At 34.5% G+C, this 19,902-nt stretch overlaps 1 protein-coding gene and 2 non-coding genes across 3 annotated transcripts; 2 read left to right on the plus strand and 1 right to left on the minus strand.

The window, feature by feature from the left end:
• Positions 1 to 3,017: 3,017 nt before the first annotated feature.
• Positions 3,018 to 3,123, plus strand: LOC121210705 (small nucleolar RNA R71). The gene has a single exon (XR_005905819.1). It is a non-coding gene; the product is annotated as a small nucleolar RNA R71 (small nucleolar RNA).
• A 2,647-nt stretch (positions 3,124 to 5,770) lies between these two features.
• Positions 5,771 to 5,877, plus strand: LOC121210195 (small nucleolar RNA R71). The gene has a single exon (XR_005905321.1). It is a non-coding gene; the product is annotated as a small nucleolar RNA R71 (small nucleolar RNA).
• Positions 5,878 to 15,353: 9,476 nt separating this feature from the next.
• On the minus strand, positions 15,354 to 18,771 carry LOC107888833 (protein NDL1). Its single transcript, XM_016813071.2, has 11 exons — positions 18,496 to 18,771; positions 18,265 to 18,364; positions 17,859 to 17,956; positions 17,626 to 17,714; positions 17,107 to 17,167; positions 16,926 to 17,012; positions 16,778 to 16,855; positions 16,645 to 16,701; positions 16,353 to 16,408; positions 16,060 to 16,195; positions 15,354 to 15,921 (listed from the first exon to the last, which is right to left on the minus strand). Exons 1-11 carry the CDS (start codon positions 18,553 to 18,555, stop codon positions 15,682 to 15,684), a joined length of 1,062 nt encoding a protein of 353 aa, XP_016668560.1. The 5' UTR covers positions 18,556 to 18,771; the 3' UTR covers positions 15,354 to 15,681.
• Between the last annotated feature and the right edge of the window lie 1,131 nt (positions 18,772 to 19,902).

Below are 19,902 nucleotides of genomic sequence, written 5' to 3' on the forward strand. Positions count from 1 at the left end.
TTGATGTTTAAACTTGTGAATTCCAACTCAAAATAATACCTAAACTTAGGGGGAACAACCTAAAAGTTTTTAATTCTTCAAAAATCAACTTATCATGCTTGATTCCCTAATGTCTTAAAGTTTAAATAACCAATGCATAAATGCATATGTTTTAATTCAAGATATATCAATAAACATTATAGACTAATCGGAATTCATTCTAATAATGATATGAGAAGATCGCATGAGACTAAAACAAAATTCAAGGATTTTTCTGATATAAAAGACCCCCCACACTTAAGATGTACATTGCCCTCAATGTACAAAGATAGATATTTGAAAAAGATAGATATATAATCATAAGATGGGGAGAAAAGTGAAACTTCCTAAATGATGAATGAATTTCTTGAACTGGAGTTTTGAAGAGTAATTGGCGTGAGAGTGGAGGAGGATACTCCGGTGGTGGTAGACGTTTATTAGTCCATAAGTCATTTCCCAGTGGAGTTTCTAGTTCCTATATGATGATGAGTTTAAGAGCTCCTTATAACTGTGATAGAATCAGGAACTTTTTAGGAGGTATACTGAAGCATAATTATTCGTAATGAAATAGCTGAAGAAAAAATTGCAAAAACTCAGGATGAAATAGTCTTACAAGGAAATAAAAAAAATAATTTCAAAAAATAAAATAAAATAAATAATAGGTGTTTATAGCGAAATTGGGGCACACAGCCGTGGGACACGCCCGTGTGCTCTAAGCTCAGCCTGTGCATTTCGTAATTTTCAAAATTAGGTGCATTTGTGTACATGACCATGTTGCACGACCGTGTCGATCTCCGTTCACTTCTCCCACGATCGTATATGCAGGCGCACGACCGTGTTAAATTGACAGGTTTTTGCCCTATTTTCACACGGTCCTAAGCACGCCCGTGTGCTTGGCCGTGTCTGTGTGGTAAGCCTATATTCAAGAGCTCTGTTAGTAAGTTAGGTGTTAAACACTAAAATTTAAAGAAGTTAATACAGTTAGTGCTCAGGTTGCCCCCGAGAAGCGCTTATTATAGTCTAAGCTCGACTTACCTCTCCATTTAATGGTCATGGTGGTTCGAGGAGTTTAAACTCCTCATTCTTGCTATGAATCTCATCAAAATAAGGTTTTAGGCGGGTATTGTTTGCCTTAAAAGTGCTGAACTTGGAATGACTTACCTCGACTGTACCGAATGGGAAAATGCTAAGTACTGTAAGAGGGATTTCTTCATTCGGTTTGGTAGTGACAATGTGAGGATCTGCGGCATCTAATAAAACTTTACCTCCAACCTTAAGTTGATTTGGAAAGGTATTGAGCTTGTTTTGGCGTAGTTTTGATTTATTGTGTGTTCTCGGTTTATGTGTTCGCCATTCATCTAGCTCCTCGATTCGTAGCCTTCATTCTTCATGAATAGGTCTTCTACTATTGCTTAAAAATTGCTCATGTACTTCCTTCAAACTCATTTCTTGCAAAGTAGGTTGCACCATATTGTCAGTTTTAGTAGAATGGTTTAGATAATTATCTTCAGTTTTCGATGTGTTGCCGGAATTACGAGCTTGAAGGGTGATTGTTTCGTCTCCCACACAAAGTGTGAGCTCACTTGTGCCAACATCAATAATCATTCTAGCAGTTGCTAAAAAGGGCCTTTCTAAAATCAAAGGAGTGTTGCTATCCTCCTCTATGTCTAGAACAACGAAGTCAACGGGAAATATAAATTTATTGATTTTAACTAGCACATCTTCAATAATACCCCTAGGAAATCTTATAATTTTATCTGCTAATTGAATGCTCATCCTAGTCTGTTTGGGTTTCCCAAGACCTAGTTGTTTAAACATTTTGTAAGGCATGATGTTAATACTAGCCCCTAAATCAGCTAATGCATTATTAACATCTAAACTACCAATTAAGCAAGGAATTGTAAAACTCCCTGGATTTTTCAATTTGTTGGGTAGTTTATTCTGTAGAATAGCTTAGCAAACTGCGTTTAGCTTCACGTGCGTTTGCTAAAAGCTCCTTTAAAAATTTCATTACATTTGGCATCTGCGATAGAGCTTCAATAAACGGTAAATATGTAATTTTTTAAGATTTTAAGGAATTTACCGAATTTTTCATCTAGCGGTCTTTCCTTGTTGCATTAGGGTATGGCACACAAGGTTTGTATTCTATACTTACCGGTTTTTGCTCATTGTGGTCTACCTTACCTTTACCTTTGCTTATCTCTGTTTCTTGCCTTGGTTCTGGTTCAGGTGTGACTAACCCTTCCTTATCTTGACTAGTAATCGCGTTGAATTGCTCCATTGGGTTAGATTCTTTGTTGCTTGGCAAGCTACCTTTTGGTCATTTAGAAATCAACTTGGCAAGCTGTCCAATCTGAGTTTTGAGCCCTTGGATCGATGCCTGTTGATTTTTGAGTGCTGTCTCAGTATTTTGAAAATGGCTTTTTGACATCGAGATGAATTTGGTTAGCATCTCCTCAAGGTTCGGCTTCTTTTCTTACTGGTAAGGTGGTGGTTGAAAACCCGGAGGATGTTGTGGCCTTTGATTTCCTTGACCGCCTCACAAGAGATTGGGATGGTTCCTCCAACCTGCATTATAAGTGTTACTATATGGGTTATTTTGGGAACTAGAGTTATTGTTACCCATATATTGGACTTGTTTCTCATCGATGCTAGGGTTGAAGGGTTGATATTCTATGTATGCTCCACCTCTATTCTAATCGCACCTCATCACTGGATGTACCTGAGTATAACCACACAAACCATCAATCTTTTTATTTAAGAGTTCTACTTGGTTAGATAGCATAGTAACCGCGTCGAGGTTGAAAACACCGGCTGCTTTCGTCGGCTTTGTTCTCATAACTTGCCAATGATAGTTATTCAGTGACATCTCCTCAATAAATTCGTAAGCCGCCTCAGGTGTCTTATTATTGATAGTTCCTCCAGCGGCTGTATCAATCATCTGCCGAGTCGAAGGATTCAGGCCATTATGGAACGTTTGAACCTGTAGCCAAAGCGGTAACCCATGGTAAGGGCACCTTCTCAAAAGGTCTTTGTATCTCTCTCATGCATCGTAGAGTGTTTCTAAATCCATCTGTATAAAAGAAGAGATATTATTATGTAATTTGGCTATTTTAGAAAGTGAAAAATATTTTAATAAAACTTTTCCGGTCATTTGTTCCCAAGTAGTGATTGACCCTCGCGGTAACGAGTTCAACCATTGTTTAGCCTTATTTCTTAATGAAAAGGGAAACAACCGAAGGTGAATGGCGTCATCAGAAACGCCATTAATTTTAAAGGTATCACAAAATTCTAGGAAATTTACCAAGTGAGCGTTGGGATCCTCGTCCTACAAATCATCAAACTAAACAAACTGTTGTATCATTTGAATTGTGTTAGGTTTCAATTCAAAATTATTTGCAGCAATAACAGGTCTAACTATACTTGACTCAGTTCCTATTAAATTAGGTTTAGCATAATCATACATAGTGCACGGAGCAGGATTTTGATTAACAACAATTGCAGGAGGTAGTGAATTTTCTTAGTTTTTAGCTAGCTCCTCGGTTGTGATTAAACTATCGTCCTCTTGCTCGTTCTCTATGTATCTTAAGCTTCGCCTTTTTTTTTCGTTTCTGTGAACTGTGTGATCGATCTCACTGTCAAAAAGTAATGGTCCTGACGGGTTTCTTCTAGTCATAAACTATAAGAACCTGCCAGAAAAAGGGAAAAAGAAGAATTAGTAATAAAAATTAGAATAAAATTTAAATTGAAGTAAAAGTAAATGGCTAAAGTAATAAAAATCGAGTGTTCCAAATATCTTAGTTCTCCGGCAACGGCGCCAAAAACTTGATACGTGATATTCGTGACAGGTTTTAAATATTTATAATGAATCATTCTTGAAACTAACTATTATCACGATGAAGGCAAGTGTACCTATCGAATAGTAGTATAGCTTTAGCAAGACCAGATTATCGAACCCAAAGGAACTAAAAGTACTAGTAATGACTGTCTTTTTATTATCTAGCCTAAGAATAATGGGGTTTATTTTAACTAACTAATTAACTAAACTAAGAATTCATAGAAAATAGAATTGGGGAATTACTTTTGGAAAAACGATTGAATTAAGACAATACCTAAGGAAAAATCCACCTAGACTTCACTTGTTATTTGACTCTGAATCGAACGATTTATTCATTTGACTTGATCCGTAGAAATCCCTAAGTTATATTTTATCCCTTTCAAGACTAACAACGTCTAACCCTAGGTTGAAAATTGAAATCTCTTTCTAATTAACTCCCTAGGGTTACACTAACTCGATCTATGGATCCCCTTATTAGGTTTCACCCTAATTCGGCAAAATCTTGACACCCTATCTCTAGGTGCGCAATCAAATCTGCTTAATTATGAAAAATGTACTCTTAGACAGGGTCTATTCCTCCTCTGAATAAGAGCTTAACTTGAATCAATATCCTAGAATATCAAGACAAGAATTAAGAACACATAATTAAGAACAAGTCAAATATTTATCATACAATTCAGATAATAATAACAAGATCTGTCTTAGGTTTCATTTCCCTTAGGTATTTAGGGGTTTTAGTTCATAACTAAAAAGGTAAACATCTCAGAAGAATAATGAATACAAAATATAAAGAAAAACCCAAAACTCCTGAAGGGAAATTGAGGGGAGATCTTCAGTCTTGATAATGAATCCGGCTTCTGAAATGGATCAATCGGCTTTCCTTGAGCAGTTCCCTGCTTCCTTCCCTGTGTCCTCCCTTTTCCTTCTCCTCTAGGGTGTATTTATAGGCTTTAGAATGCCTAAGAACAATCAAAATTGGCCTTTTCCGAATTGGACTAAACTTGGGCTCGGCAGGGACACGCCCGTGTGACACTCCCGTGTGGGATTTACTTCAGGCCGTGGTCAAGCCTGTTAAATAGGCATAGGCGTATGGTCCACCCATGTGAGTCGTGCTTCGATTCTGCCAAATTGAAACGGCCATGTGGTCTACCCGTGTGAGGAAGTCCAGGCCGTGTTGATTTCGTACGTTAGCCCATTTTCTCCGTTTTTGGCCCGTTTCTCCCTCCTTTCACTCTCCTATACTCACCTAAGTATAAAATATGAAATTAAGGCATTAGGAGCATCACATTCACCAATTTTAAAGGAAAAATCATCCATAAAATATGCTAAGTATAGGATAGAAATATGTATAAATTACGGTTTATCAATCTCCTCAAGGTTCGACTTCTTTTCCTATTGGTAAGGTGGTTGTTGAAAACTTGGAGGAGGTTGCGGTCTCTGATTACCTTGACCACCCCAAGAGAAGTTGGGATGGTTCCTCCAACCTGCTTTGTAAGTATTACTATAGGGGTTATTCTGAGGTCTAGAATTGTTACCCATATAGTTGACTTGTTCGTTCGTAGTGCTAGGGTTGTAGGCTAGGCATTTTGGATTATTTATTCCTCCTCCACTTGTGCCACACTGTATCATCGAATGTGCCTGCGTAAAAACACACAAACAACCAATCTTTTTATTTAAGAGCTCTACCTGGTTTGATAACATGGTGACCATGTCGAGGTTGAAAACACCAGCGAATTTTGTCAGCTTTGTCCTCATAACTTGCCGCTGATAATTACTTAGTTACATCTCTTCGATGAACTCACAAGCCTCCTTAGGTCTTTTGTTATTTAGGGTACCGTCGGTGGCTGCATCAATCATTTGTCTAGTTGAGGGTTCAAACCATTGTAGAAAGTCTGAACCTGTAACCATAAGGGTAACCCATGGTAAGGGCACCTTCTCAATAAATCCTTATACCTCTCTCATGCATTGAATAGCGTCTTTAAGTCCATTTGTACAAAGAAAGAGATATCATTCCTCAACTTTGCCTTCTTGGCCAGCGGAAAGTATTTCAACAGAAACTTTTCGGTCATTTGCTCCCATGTAGCGATGGGCCCTCGTGGTAGAGAGTTCAACCATTCTTTAGCTTTATTCCTTAATGAAAAGGGAAATAATCGAAGGCGAATGGCATCATCAGAAACGTCATTAGTTTTGAAAGTATCACAATACTCCAGAAAGTTAGCCAAATGAGTTTTTGGATCCTCATCTTGCAAACCATCGAACTAAGTAAACTGTTGGATCATCTGAATGGTGTTCGGCTTCTGTTTGAAGTTATTTGCAGAAATAGCAGGTCTCACAATACTCGATTCAGCCCCCGCTAAATTAGGCTTGGCATAGTTGTACATAGTACGAGGAGTAGGATTTTGATTTACAGGATTCGAGATAACCACAGGAGGTAGCGGATTGTTTTGATTTTCAGTTATCTCCTCGGTAATATTGGTATCGTCCTCGTGCTCTTCCTCTATATACTGCAGACTCCACCTTATTTCTCTATGATTTGTGCAACCTGTGCTTTCAATTTCACTGTCAAAAAGCAATGGTCCCGACGGATTTCTTCTAGTCATAAACTAAAGAAACCTGCCAGAAGCAAACAAAAGAAAAATTAGTAATTAAAAAATAAACCTAAAACAAAAATAAAATGTAATAAAATAAAAATGGCTAAATTAATAAAAACCAAGTGTTCCTAATATCTTAGTCCCCGGAAACGACGCCAAAAACTTGAAGATCGTTTTATGATTCACTAAACTTAACTATGATCACGACAAAGGAAAGAACACCTATCGAATAGTAATATAGTTATGGTGAGTTGGGAATATCATATCCACGAGGACTAAAAATACTAGTAATAATTATCTTTCTATTATTTAGCTTATAACTAAAGGGATTTGTTTTAATCTAAAAATAACTAAACTAATTAACTAATGAATGTGACAGAGAGATAAGGAAATAATCGAATAAACCAATGATAAAGACAATACCCAAAGAAGAATCAACCTAGACTTCACTTATTATTCTGATTCTGAATTAAACAATTTAATCACTTGCCTTGACCCGTAGAAATCCCTAAATTATGTTAGTATCTCTTTCAAGACTAAGAACAACTGACTCTAGGTTGATTAATTGAAATCTCTTTCTAATTAAAACCCCTATTGTCACATTAACTCGATCTATGGATTCTCTTATTAGAGTTGACTCTAATCCGACAGATTTATGTCGTCCTAATTCTAGGATTGCATTCAACTTCGCTTAATTATGCTAGATCTACTCTCAAACAGGGACTTTTGCTCCATTGAATAAGCACATCAAACTTGGATTAATATCCTGAAAATATTAAGGCAAGGATTAAGAACACATAATTAAGAACAAGAACAAGTATTTATCGTGTAATTCAAATAATTAAATAATAAGATTCATCGTAGGTTTCATCATCCTTAGATATTTAGGGAGTTTAGTTCATACTCTTAGGGAAAAGCATCTCAAAAATAGGAAAGCAACAAAACATAAAGAAATCCAAAAACTTCGAGAGAAATTGGAGGGAGATCTTTAGTCTTGAAAGAGATCCTGCTTCTGAGTTGAATCTGTTGGCATTCTTCAAGTAATTTCTGCTTTCTGCCCTGTGTGCCCCTTTAGGTCCTCTTCTAGTATGTATTTATAGACTTTAGAATGCTCAGAAACCCTAAAAATTGGCTTTTTCTACGTGTTTGGAAAACAGAGAGCGATATCGACACGTGCTACCATATGGGCGTATAGCCAGTCTATGTGGCTCACACGGGCGTGTGCTTAGCCCGTGTGGAAATAGTCTTGGCCGTGTGGATCTTTAAATCAACCCGTTTTGTCCATTTTTGGCCAATTTTCTACTCCTTTTATTCCCCTATGCTCACCTAAGTCTAAAACATGAAATTAAAGGATTAGGAGCATCAAATTCACTAAATTATATAATAAATCATCCAAAAACACACAAAGCATGGGATTAAAACATGTTATATTTATGGTTTATCAGTTGACTTCCATGGAATTGACAAAAGGAAAAAATACAAAGAATTGAGTATTAGAGCATCAACGATATATTATGTTGTGGAACGCCAGATTAGAGAATAAGCCTTATTTAGAATCATGTTTGCCTTATTTCACTCCCACAAGAGACTACCAACAGTGGTATATACAGAATGGGTTGCCCTACCTATATGTTAGCAAATTGAAGGTAGTCCTTCCACATATACAACAAAGAGATTCCCTACAAAGACGACCTCATTAGCTGTCTCCTCCTCCTCCACTAGAGCCCGAGCCCGAACTTGCATTGTCAAACACACAATCGATCAGTAGTTCCTAATATACAATCAAGTTGATGCAAATATGTTACAAGTTAGTAAGCAAATTCAAGAATAAGAAAAATATAATAATACATTTGAACATAGAATACATAAATTAACATTCCAGTTAGCCGTTACGACAGTCTCGGATTGTAGTCTCGTTGAGGGAAATTGCTTCGATTATGACCTATTATTCTGCACACACCATAACCTTTAGGGTCGACCCTCACCCCCCATGTCATTTCTTATCCGGGTGACATGCGAAAGACTTCTAGGCTTCCTACGTAGCTTAAAGTTTGGGTCCAACTCGAAGTCAACGAAGGAACTTCCCACATCGACACATCCCACATTATTGGGAACTCGTTTCTCCAAATATGCAATGCATGTTCTAGTGTGTACACCTCATCGATATATTATTTGACATTGATGGAACATGCTGCAATGACGTGCGCACATAGGTACCGAAGTGTCACACTACTTGTTTTGGAGATCAACTCCGTATTACCTAGGCGAGATACCCGATAGACGCTTAACGGTCTTTGTCACCTAAAAATTTTCTAAATTTTGAGAATATAATTGAACGTTCATCGTCCTATACGGCTTTATGGCAACGACGCACTCGTCTTTTCTCGTAAAATTTTAACCCACTAACAACTCTTCGGATTCAGGATCTGCTAACATTAGGTGAGCAGGTATTATGTCCGGGTACTCGGGGAACTCAGAAGCATGCATTGTATCGGGATCGATGATCGACATGTGAACCCCAGAATCATTATGTATGATGATGCTACGACTCGAGTTTTCGACCGAAAAGGTGTAATCATTTTTATCATTTTCTCATTCATTGTCGATATCATCAGGGACATCGTGTACATCAGGGTCACTAAAATCTTCACATTCGTGATTAAAATGACCATTTTTATAAAATTCATCTTCACTATGTGCATCGATCTCAATAATGACAGGATCTGTAAAGTAACATGGTATGGATTTTCGGCCTATGTTGATGCGATTCCACCACTATACTTGTTTGAACATCCAACATTGAGATCGATGTTAAAACCTCGCACAAACGACCTCTTATCGACTGAAGCTCTAGGAACTTTCGTAAACAGGTTTTCAACTCCATATTGTCGACTTAACAGAGTTACATCTTGAACAAGCTTCGTATCAGCTAACTCATCAAAAACTAAATCGATTCAATATTCAACCTCTTCGGCGGGCAATACAATACGACCATTGTCTCAACATTGTCATTGTCTAAAAGTTTCATATTAGTAAATTTGATAGGATTTGACAAAACTAAAAATTTTTAGAATAGTTTCGACATTATCCTTCCACAACATCAAGAAATTTTTGCATTATCTTTTTTTTCATATCATCAACAGACACATTCCTATCGAATCTCATTCCTATTTTCTGGTGAGTTTCAAAAATGCAACCAACAATTGTTTCTAAAATAACATCATCAAAATAAATAGTTTCAAAAAATTGATTCTCCATTTTTTCTTGAAACTGCAAAAAAAAATTCCACAAAACTGAGAGGAATTTTTTTCTTTCAACTTCTATTGTGTAGGGGTTAGGGTACCAAACCCAACCCCTTTTTTATACTTAAAAAATATATAATAATACATATAACTTAAAAAAAAGTGGAATGCCGAGTTTTGGACCTAAACCCATGAATGAGAGGTCACATCAGTGGCAGGTCGTTAGGTCGATGTCGTTGGACTGTTAGGCATCAATGGCCTGACAGCCTGCACTGATGTGACCCCTTAATCACGGGTCCGGGTCCCAAAACTCGAAAATTTAGTTTTTTTTTAAGGTTAATAAAAAATTATATGTTAAATTAATTTTGGTGCCGCTTGACACATTGGCAGCACCATTAAGAAATATTTTTTTCGGTCTAATGGTATTAAATACAACATATTTCTTGGGGTAAGTTATATTGGTGTTGCTGATTGCTCAGGCGGCACCATAAAAATTTAAAAGAAAAACTAATTATTTCACTATCATTGCTAGTAGTTAAGGGTGGTGTCGTTGATTGTTCAGGCGACACCGATAATCCACTGTTCCTTTTGCCTAGTTTTGTAAATAATGGTCAGTCTATCCCATTTCAATAAATATTTATTTTTTATATTATTTAGGTAAAAAAACTAGTTTCTTTTCTAAAATAAAATATGTTTACTAAATTGTATTGATCAACGTGATTAATGATTATCTTTCTACTAATTTTTATATTTATTTTATATTATAACTTTTAATATTAAATATTTATAATTTTTTTAAATTTGTATTTGCATTTAAATGTATAAATACATTTTTTAGAGATATATTCAAGACAGATATCAGTGAAAATATCATAGTTGGCCTTGTATTATATTTCAAGTTATATTTTGATCTCTGTACTGAAACAGATAAATTGGTCCTTGCATTACATGTAGGAGGAAAATAACCTTTCCGTTGAAAATTGTGCCTTTACTTCAAAGGTTTAGTTTTGTGTTTTATATGTAAATCATAATAATAAATTTAGTTCTTAATCTTTATATATTTATTCAATTCAATCCTTACTTTTTCGTTCTTTTTTTATTTTATTTTATTTGAAGTAATTGACGTTGAACCTAATTAAAATTTATGCTTCTTAAGTCCTCACACGAAAACTCTTCCATCTTCAGTATATTCTTACCCAATCTTATTCCTATTGCCTTAATTATAATTCACAACCCATAAACTCGTCAAAATCCACTTAGGAATTATCCATAACACAAGATAACTTGTTTCTCTCACTAGAATCCAACAATGGCATCTCTCAAGAACTTAACTAAAATTCTAATCAAACTTAAAATTTCTACCCCTGCAAGATTAACTTAGAATCATCAATAAACTAAGTTAAAAACATTAAGAAGTTAACAAAATTGAAGCTTTCTCTCTCTACTTTGTAAAGTGTCAAAAATGGAAGAAAACCTCTAAAATCAATAAATGAAGTTTAGAAATCATTTTTACCTTGATGAAGTCAAAGGCCTTTTTCTATCAAGAAAACTCAAGTGCAAAGCATCCAATTCCTCTCTTGTACAATGGTAGTTGAAGAAATGTTGAGGTCTGTTTTCTTAAGACAGATTCGGTCGCTCTTATGATACTTGGAGAAATATTGGTCAACTGTCTCCTATGATATGTAATATCTGTAGGCCAAGAAAGGACCGACATTTCGTGTCACCCACGTCGTGCAGATGCGCCCCAACCCCGATGGATTTAGATTCGCACCCCCCTGCGTGCAAGGGAGAACATTAGTTTATCCATTCAATAACCACCAAGTTGGTTTACATATATATACAAGTTCCACACTTGATTCCCAATCAATGTGAGACTAATACTTTTCATTTTCCTCAACATAATTCACAAGTAGAATATAAAACCAAAATTTTATGATTCAACTCTCCACCTTTACCAATCGAGAATATGTCTCAAATTTTTCAAAAATTATATTTTTCAAAAATTACATTTTTCAAAAATTACATTTTTTTCAATAACTCTTACCTTCAAGTCTTGACCTGATGAAACTAAACTAAAGTTGCATGAAAGAGATGAGAAATTTTTGAGGGAAAAGAAACCATTGTGAAAACAACAAACTCAACCGTTCCCTCATTTTTTATTTTCAAAATTAGAAAATTTGCTCCTATTCCTTTGAGAAAATAACCTCATGAGGTCTGCTCTTTCATCTAATTCTATTTTCTAATACTAAAGATACTGAACTCTTATAATCAGTCTAAAAAGCCAAAATTCTAATAGTAAACTACCAAAATATTCACTTTTGTTTACCTCAGGTTACATTTTAGTTACTTAAGTTTGAAATGTTATATTTTAGTCACTTATGTTAATGTGTTGTAACATTTTAGTCATTGAACCGTTAATTGTAGTTAAAGGTGTAATAGTAAGCTTGCGTGGTACATTAAATCATCATTTCAAACAAAAATTTTAGGTTAAATTATACAGTTGGTCCCCATATTTTTTCGTTTTAAACAATTTAATTTTTTTTATGTTTTTTAACTTTCTTTTATTTTATCTTTATTTTCTATTCTATTCTACTTATCCCTCTGTTTTCCTCCTTTCTCGATCTCTTTTAACGTAGTTTTTCTATATTTTTTATTTGTTAAAACTTTTTTATTTTTATGAAAAAAGAAAATGCAAAAGCTGAAACTAAAATAGAATTTACTTTGCATATTCTCACCCGCCTGTTACAAACCCTCATTGTTTATCATTGTTTTAACAAACCAATTTGGATTTTCAACTAGTCCACAAGCTCGCCTCACTCGAAGACCTCGCTAGTAGTAACTTATGGAGCCCACCCTCAACATAGTTTCCTGAACCTGTTCCCTTAACCTCATAACCAACCCCCACAACCACCTTATCTATCTTACCTATAACATTTTCGCCCTCTCGAAACTACGTTGTTTCACGGATTCTTCAAACAGGCTCTACACTCTCAATGACTAAACAACCACTGTAAAAAATTAACCTCAACTTTACCCAAACTAGTTTGGTTCCATGCTCCCTTTCTCTCTTCGGTTCATCCATGCTCGGCTTCCAATCAAGCTTACTTGGGAATATCCAAGAACGTTTAGATCAATTTTATCGTTTGCTTAATTTTATTTGTTAGAAAATAAAAGAAAAGGAAAGGAATAATCCACACGATACTATAAAAGTTTGGAAACAGAAAAAATTCATTTTGAATATAAATAATTCAATTTATGTTTAGATTTGATTAAGGATATAGTTTTTTATATTGATTAGTTAGATCCAATTTTAGTTTCAAAATTAGGTTATATTCAAATTGAGATTTGATTAAAAATTATTAATATTCAGTTTTGAGTAAAACTTAATTTAGGAATCATGTGAAAGAACAAGGACTTGGTTTATTTGGTTGGCAAAGATTATGTTTCTGCAATGAAGAATATGAGAAGAGAGAAAAATAAAGGGGAAGAAGAAAAGGCAAATAAAGAAATAAAAAGAAAAAATTAAATTGTTCAAAAAAATAAAATTATAAGGACTAGTTTTAACAAATGGAAAACATAGAAAAAAAACTATATTAAAAGAATTGAAAAAGGGAGGAAAACAGAGGGAGAAGGAAAAAAGAATGAAAAATAAAGAAAAATTTAAAGAATATAAAAGAAAAAATTAAATTGCTCAAAACAAAAAAATATAGGGACTAATTGTATAATTTGACCTAAAATTTTCATTTGAAATGATGATTTAACGTGCCACATCAGCTTACCATTATACCGTGAATGACAATTAACGTTCAGTGACTAAAATATTATTAACACAATAATGGAAGTGGCTAAAATATAACCTAAGACAAACAAAAAATAACTATTTTGATAATTTACCCAAATGCTAATTAATCACGTCCATCTAATTAATGCAATTTAATAACCCAAACATATGTTGCCATGCTCATTTCCATAGACCACTCAATTTTGTTTCTGCTCGGATTAGAGATTCTAACACTAAATCAGACTTTCTTGTCGCTAGAAGATTTTGGGACATTATATTAAAAGTGTTTCCCTTAATGGTTTCTTGGAGGAGGATGTGTACATGGCTCAACTAAAGGGATTTGAATACCCTAAACACTCTGACCATGTATTCAAACTTAGCAAATTCTTATATGGACTAAAGCAAGCTCCTCGAACATGGTATGGGAGGTTGTTCCAGTCTCTTTTGGATTAACACTATTAAAGGGGTTCTATAGACAAAACATTGTTCATCAAGGGACAGAAAGGTAATATTACCATTGCCTAGATTTATGTTGATATAATCATGATACTACTTTTTACCAGTGTCAAGGACAGTTTTGTTACTTTTTACCAGTGTCAAGGACAGTTTTGTTAAGATGATGTAGAGTGAACTCGAGATGAGTATGGTAGTGGAATTATCATACTTTCTTGGATTTCAGATCAAATCCCATGATGATAATATTTTTCTTTCACAAGAGAAACATGCTAGAAACCTTGTGAAGAAGTTTAGATTGGAGAGTGCACAGACCGTAAGAACTTCAATGTCACCTAATGACAAAATCAACGCAAATTCAAAACTGAGTGTTAACTACTCCAACCACTTATAAGAGAATGACCGGAAGCTTCCTATATTTGATTGCAAGTAAGCTAGATTTATGCTTCAATGTTGGTGTATATGTCAAGTACCAATCAAATACTAAAGAATATCATACCAAGGAAGTCAAAATGATAACAAGGCATGTAAATGGAACATTGGATTTGTTTCAGAAGACATGACAATGAGCTTAGTTTGATTTAGTGATGACGATTGGGCAGACAATTTGGAAGATAGAAAAGGCACTTTTGAAGGCTTTTCTACTTGAGATCAGATCCTGTGTCTTGCTATGGTAAGAAATAAGTTTCAAAATCCTTATCAACAGTAGAGACAAAGTACATTGTTGCAAGAAGTTGTCCACTTCTTTGGATGAAATAGATGATGAAAGATTTTGGAGTGACACTACCTCTGGAAAAAGTTTATTGTGACAACTCAAGTGCCATCAACATATCCAATAAGCTAGTGATGTACTCGAGAACAAACCACATAAATATCTGACATCATTTCATTTAAAAATTGGTTGAAAATGACATTGTTGAATTAAAACATGTGCCTACAAAGAGCTAGGTGGCTGATCTATTCACAAAAGCTTTAATCTCAGCCACATTTAAAGCCAAATTTTTTTTGTTAGATACTACCTAAACTATATTATGTTATCCAAATAACCCTAACATATGTTAAAAAGTTTTCCACCCCACATCATATAATATTAAAAACTTTTTTAAATTCTTTCATTTTCTTTTTTACATAGTTTCCTCCTTTTTCATCTCCTCTTCTCTCATTTCTTTCTTCTTTCCATCAATTCTTGAGTAGGATCACTTCTACTTCTGCTGTCAGAAATCCAGGTTATCCTCCATATAGATAGCCTTCTTTAGTTGATCATACAAAGGTGAAGCTTGGTTTACTAAACTAAAGCATCAACCAACATCATTAGCACCATGAAAACAGTTTATAAGAGCAAGACTACCAGATTCAACCACCACATTTCCTCACAAAACCAAAACATGATTGATTCAACAATTGAAAAATATTAACCGTACAATGAAAAATAATTGAAAAATCAATGCTGATTTTTCATTTCAACAAGGAGTTTCATTTGTACAATGTTTAAAGGTATAATAACAAAATGAATCTAATGTTATCCTCTCAAAAGAATGAATATCCTATCCTGTTTTTAAGTACAAAATATCCAATCAATGTTTATCTACAATAAACTCCATTGAAAGAACCTCCCACCAACACAATCAAAGAATATATACTGCCAAACCTCAAAAGGTATTCTACAAACTGATAGAATGAACAAAAAATGTCAAATCCTACTCCTGCACTGTTACATTCGATACGTGTAAAATTAATAAGCAGCAGCTTCGAGACTCATCAAATTTCAATATCTGCACGGGTTTTGATTGGTTTGAGCTTGATCCCTAGACCCTCAGGGGAGAGAAGTTCAGGAGCTATGCAGGAATGGCTTGATGGACTTGAAGGGTTTGAACCATTGCTTGATGATGAAGCAAAATGTAGTTGTCTTTGGAAACCAAATCCCATTAAAAAGAATTCAATTGGGACTAGCATGGCCAATGGGTGCTCTTCTGTTACCAATGAGCCACATGCTTTAACCTGAAAATGAACAGAAACCAAAATAAAAATTTAATGATTCTGGGTGACGATATTCAGCCAAACTTATGCATGCACACTGCCTTCAAAAACCAAAGTTGAAGAAACGGGAAAGAATCAACTCGGCAAACAGAAATCTACCTCAACAAGAGTGCAATTCTTTCTTCCGATTTTGTCACTCATATGCACAGATTCTGCATGGAATGGACTGCTTTCACCGACAAAAATAAGTGTCTTACACTGCAATTTCTTCAAGTCATCTGTAAGGTCATGTCTCCTGCATATATTCTTCACTCAATGCTATGGAATTGCACTTAGATATACAAAACAAGGATGAGAGGTGAGTGGCAACACACGCATCCTGGCCATCATAATTTTTTCCGTGGAATGAGGGAGTTTGAGAAAAGACAACAAAACGACAAGAACGAACTTACCTATTAATTGCTTGAAGAAAGCGCATAACATTCGGACTCTGCCTTTCATCCAGTAACTGCAATCAAATTATCAAAAAGATTACCCCTAAATTTCAGGTTATGTTATTATAAGTTAAAATAAGGAAGTGTGTTAGATGCAACTTCTTGTTTCATTATATAAATTGGCATCATCTACACGGCAGCCTATTCAACTTGTTCATATATCAATAAATCAACCAGTTGAATGACCAAAAGATAATACAGAATAACTAAGTGCTGGTGTTTATCTTATCAGTTTAATCGGTTTCCTTACTCTCAGGCAAGCTTGGATGACCTCAGACTCTGCACCATGCATACCATACCTGAGTTCCTACAAAAAAGAATTCCATAATTATAACACTTAACAGATATCAGAGAATTTAACTTAAAATAGTGATGCTGATTACCTTACTAAAATATCGCTGAAGAAGGCATTCTTTTAATACACCACACATACCATAGAAGTACAACAAGTTCATCAACACCTGAAAAGAGAAATTTTAGAGCAAAGTAAATTCATTACAACTATTAAAGATACAAGGTGCAAACTAGAACCTTGTTGTAGAGCCATTCAGTCCATGTAGGGGCTTTGCAAACAGGAGAGACGAGAATTAATCCAAGCACTCTCTCATTATATTTCATCTGGCACACGGGAGAAAAATACATGAGACCATCACAGTATCAGAATATCAGCACAAGAAATATTTGCTAACTTTTGTATCTTACGCCGACTTACTGCAAATAGTGTAAGGATGTAAGCCCCGGCTGTTACACCCAAGCATAGAACTCTTGTCAGCCTGATGTTAAAAACTTAAATTAGTTATAACAGATAAAAGGAGTGAAAGAAAAAATAAGGAAAAGTTATCTCCCCCAACAACTGGCATAAAAAATCATTCCCAGGATCCTGAGCAAATAATTTCTATTATTCGTTTCAGGTCCATATGCTTTACACTTTTGAAAGTTTTGGAAGGAAAATACAGTGAAATTAAACATGGATAGACCACCTACATTGCATCATGAGAACAATGGTTGGCAAGAACTTTTATGAGGAATATATATCAGATATCTAACAGATAGCATTACAAAATGAGGGGAAATTTGGAATATAAAATTATACATTTTCTACACCTAAGTTACTCGAACTCAGGGGCAAGTTAGAATCATTTTTGAATACATTGGAATAGGAACAACTGAAGAAAAAAACTGCAGAAAGTAGTCCAATCATTTCCCTTTTACACTCCTTTACAATACATACCCAAAGAAATCAAGAACTTCAGCAACCTGATCTGCTAAGTCATCCACACTAAGCAATGGAACATCCGGAGAGATCACATTTGCTCCTAACTGCAAAAACTCTTAACCAAATGGCATACAGGTTCTATTAGTATCATCCAATCAGGAATGCACCATCTGACAAGCTACAAATTAACAATTTGAACCAAAAACTCATTGTTCAAACAAATGCATTTCTAAAACTGAGTCACTGACCTCGTGCCCTGGGGCATCAATGTGGTAAACACAAAAGTTATGAAGCAACAACGAAGCGGCATCAGGGCAAAAGAATAGGCCTTGGAAACAAGACATGTCTATAACAATTCAACAAGCACAAAACAAACATATATCAAAACACAAAAACCAGCAATTCTTTAAAACCCCAAAAGCTAAGAAGTTCAAGAATTAGTACAAAAATGTAATTATGTGCAAAAACGAAAATTAACCCACTTAAAGAACTTGTGAAATGAACAAAAGTAACATTTTGGTGAATGTACAAGCTGCAAAACTCAGTTCAATTTCAAGATATATGAAGTAAAAGAAGCAAACCCATTAAATCTAACGAAGCAAAAATCACTTAAAGTTCCAATATTCCCATAAAAAAAAAGAAATGAAAACATACAGTTAAGAGCAACATCTGGATAGGTTATTAAAGCGGGTTTCTCTTGATCGCCACAAACAAAAACAGATAGAGAACCTCTACTTGTTTTCACCAAAAACTCCTGGAAAAAATAACAATGATATATTTATAAAAGTCAAAAAGAAATAAAAGATAGCTTGAAAAGGGGAAGAAAAAAAATGTTGAAGAAGCTATGTTCTTAGCGGTTTTATTAGTTAGTTTTAGTTTCTTTACCTTCCCTCCAAAAGGAACCATATCAATCGCAATGGATACTGAGTCACTTGAATCACCCATGACTCGTTCTTCTCGTTCACTTGGTTTCAAGAAAAAACAAATGAAAACTCACTGATTGAACTCACTTATTATCCAAAAAAGAAAAACAAAGTCATTTGAGATTGGAAGTCTCAGGCTTTCTTCTTCATTGACAAGTCTAGCGTTAAAGAATTTGTTTTCGAGAGATACAATGGAATGGCATAAAAGCCCTGGGTTTGGTACTGAAATTACACCACAAGCCTAGTCATGTTTGGTGCAATGACTCTTTTGCCATCGATGAACTCGTTGACTCTTTGTCCTTTTCCTTTGTTTTTATTCGGGCAAGTGACCGTTAAGGTGGCGAATACAACGGTCAAGTGGGCGAATGGAGTAAAACGGCACCGCTTGAAGGGCTTTGGAGTAATTTCGTAAATGGCATCAATACAGCTGGATGCCACCTGGAAGCCGCTAAAAGGAGCACTCCAAGATGAAAGGTATCATTTATGCGCCAGCTCATCATTCGCTATGTTTTATTTATCATTTTCTATGTATTTAAATTAATGTTGACTTAATATTTAAAATTTGGATATTTCTTTCTTTGGTCATAAATCAACAAATTTTTTATTTTTCTTTTTTATTAATGAAACAAATACTATAATTTTAAAAATGAGATTCATTTTCCTTTTATTATTTCAATGTTGGTTTGAGTGCGTGGAATACATTACTCTTTTATTTATGGATAAAAAAATAAATTATAAATAATTCTACGTATTGATTATAAAATCCTTATCTTTGAACATAAAAAGTAGTTTAAATTCAAATAAATTTTTATAATTTATATTGTTAATGAATAACACTAAAAAATATAATTAGTAACAAAAAAAAAAAAGTAAGCGTAAGTTAGTGACATGATTTTGATTGGGGTATTTATGTTCCCTTGGATCCAAAAACGCGTTTTCAAACGCTAATTACGGACGCTATCTCACATAATCATACCAAAAATATAAAATAAAACCTTCGTGGTCCATCACGTAATTAAACTATATTGTATTTTATAATTTTTTATTTATGATGTACTCATAAACGTAGAAATTTTAATTTGGAGTACGAGACCAAACTTATTTTTGAAAATCATTTCAACTCTACAATTTTAAAATAAAATAAAATAATTGAATTTAAAATAGAAACATAGTCTAAAGGAGTTTTACTTTAAAAAGAGACCAAAATAATTTAATTAGAAGGTTCCAAAAAGAAAATTTGAATAAAAATGATTTGTCAGAGACGTAAAGGACGAAATTGTAAATGGGGAAAACGCCATGGACAGAAAAGGAATATAATCGAATGAGTACCCTTTTTGTGCCGATGTCTGATTCTCTCTATGCTGCTCTG

This window comes from Gossypium hirsutum, chromosome A11, assembly GCF_007990345.1.
Source record: "Gossypium hirsutum isolate 1008001.06 chromosome A11, Gossypium_hirsutum_v2.1, whole genome shotgun sequence".
In the NCBI taxonomy this organism is placed as follows: domain Eukaryota; kingdom Viridiplantae; phylum Streptophyta; class Magnoliopsida; order Malvales; family Malvaceae; genus Gossypium; species Gossypium hirsutum.

Bases quoted from the DNA above. Each gene is read 5' to 3' on its own strand.
- LOC107888833 (XM_016813071.2), bottom strand. From the start codon at position 18,555: ATGGGTGATTCAAGTGACTCAGTATCCATTGCGATTGATATGGTTCCT. The intron at 16,856-16,925 runs GTTCTAGTTTGC...TTCTCTTTTCAG, and splicing joins CTGAATGGCTCTACAACAAG to GTGTTGATGAACTTGTTGTA. The intron at 16,409-16,644 runs GTAAGGAAACCG...ATTTGATTGCAG, and splicing joins TCATCCAAGCTTGCCTGAGA to TTACTGGATGAAAGGCAGAG.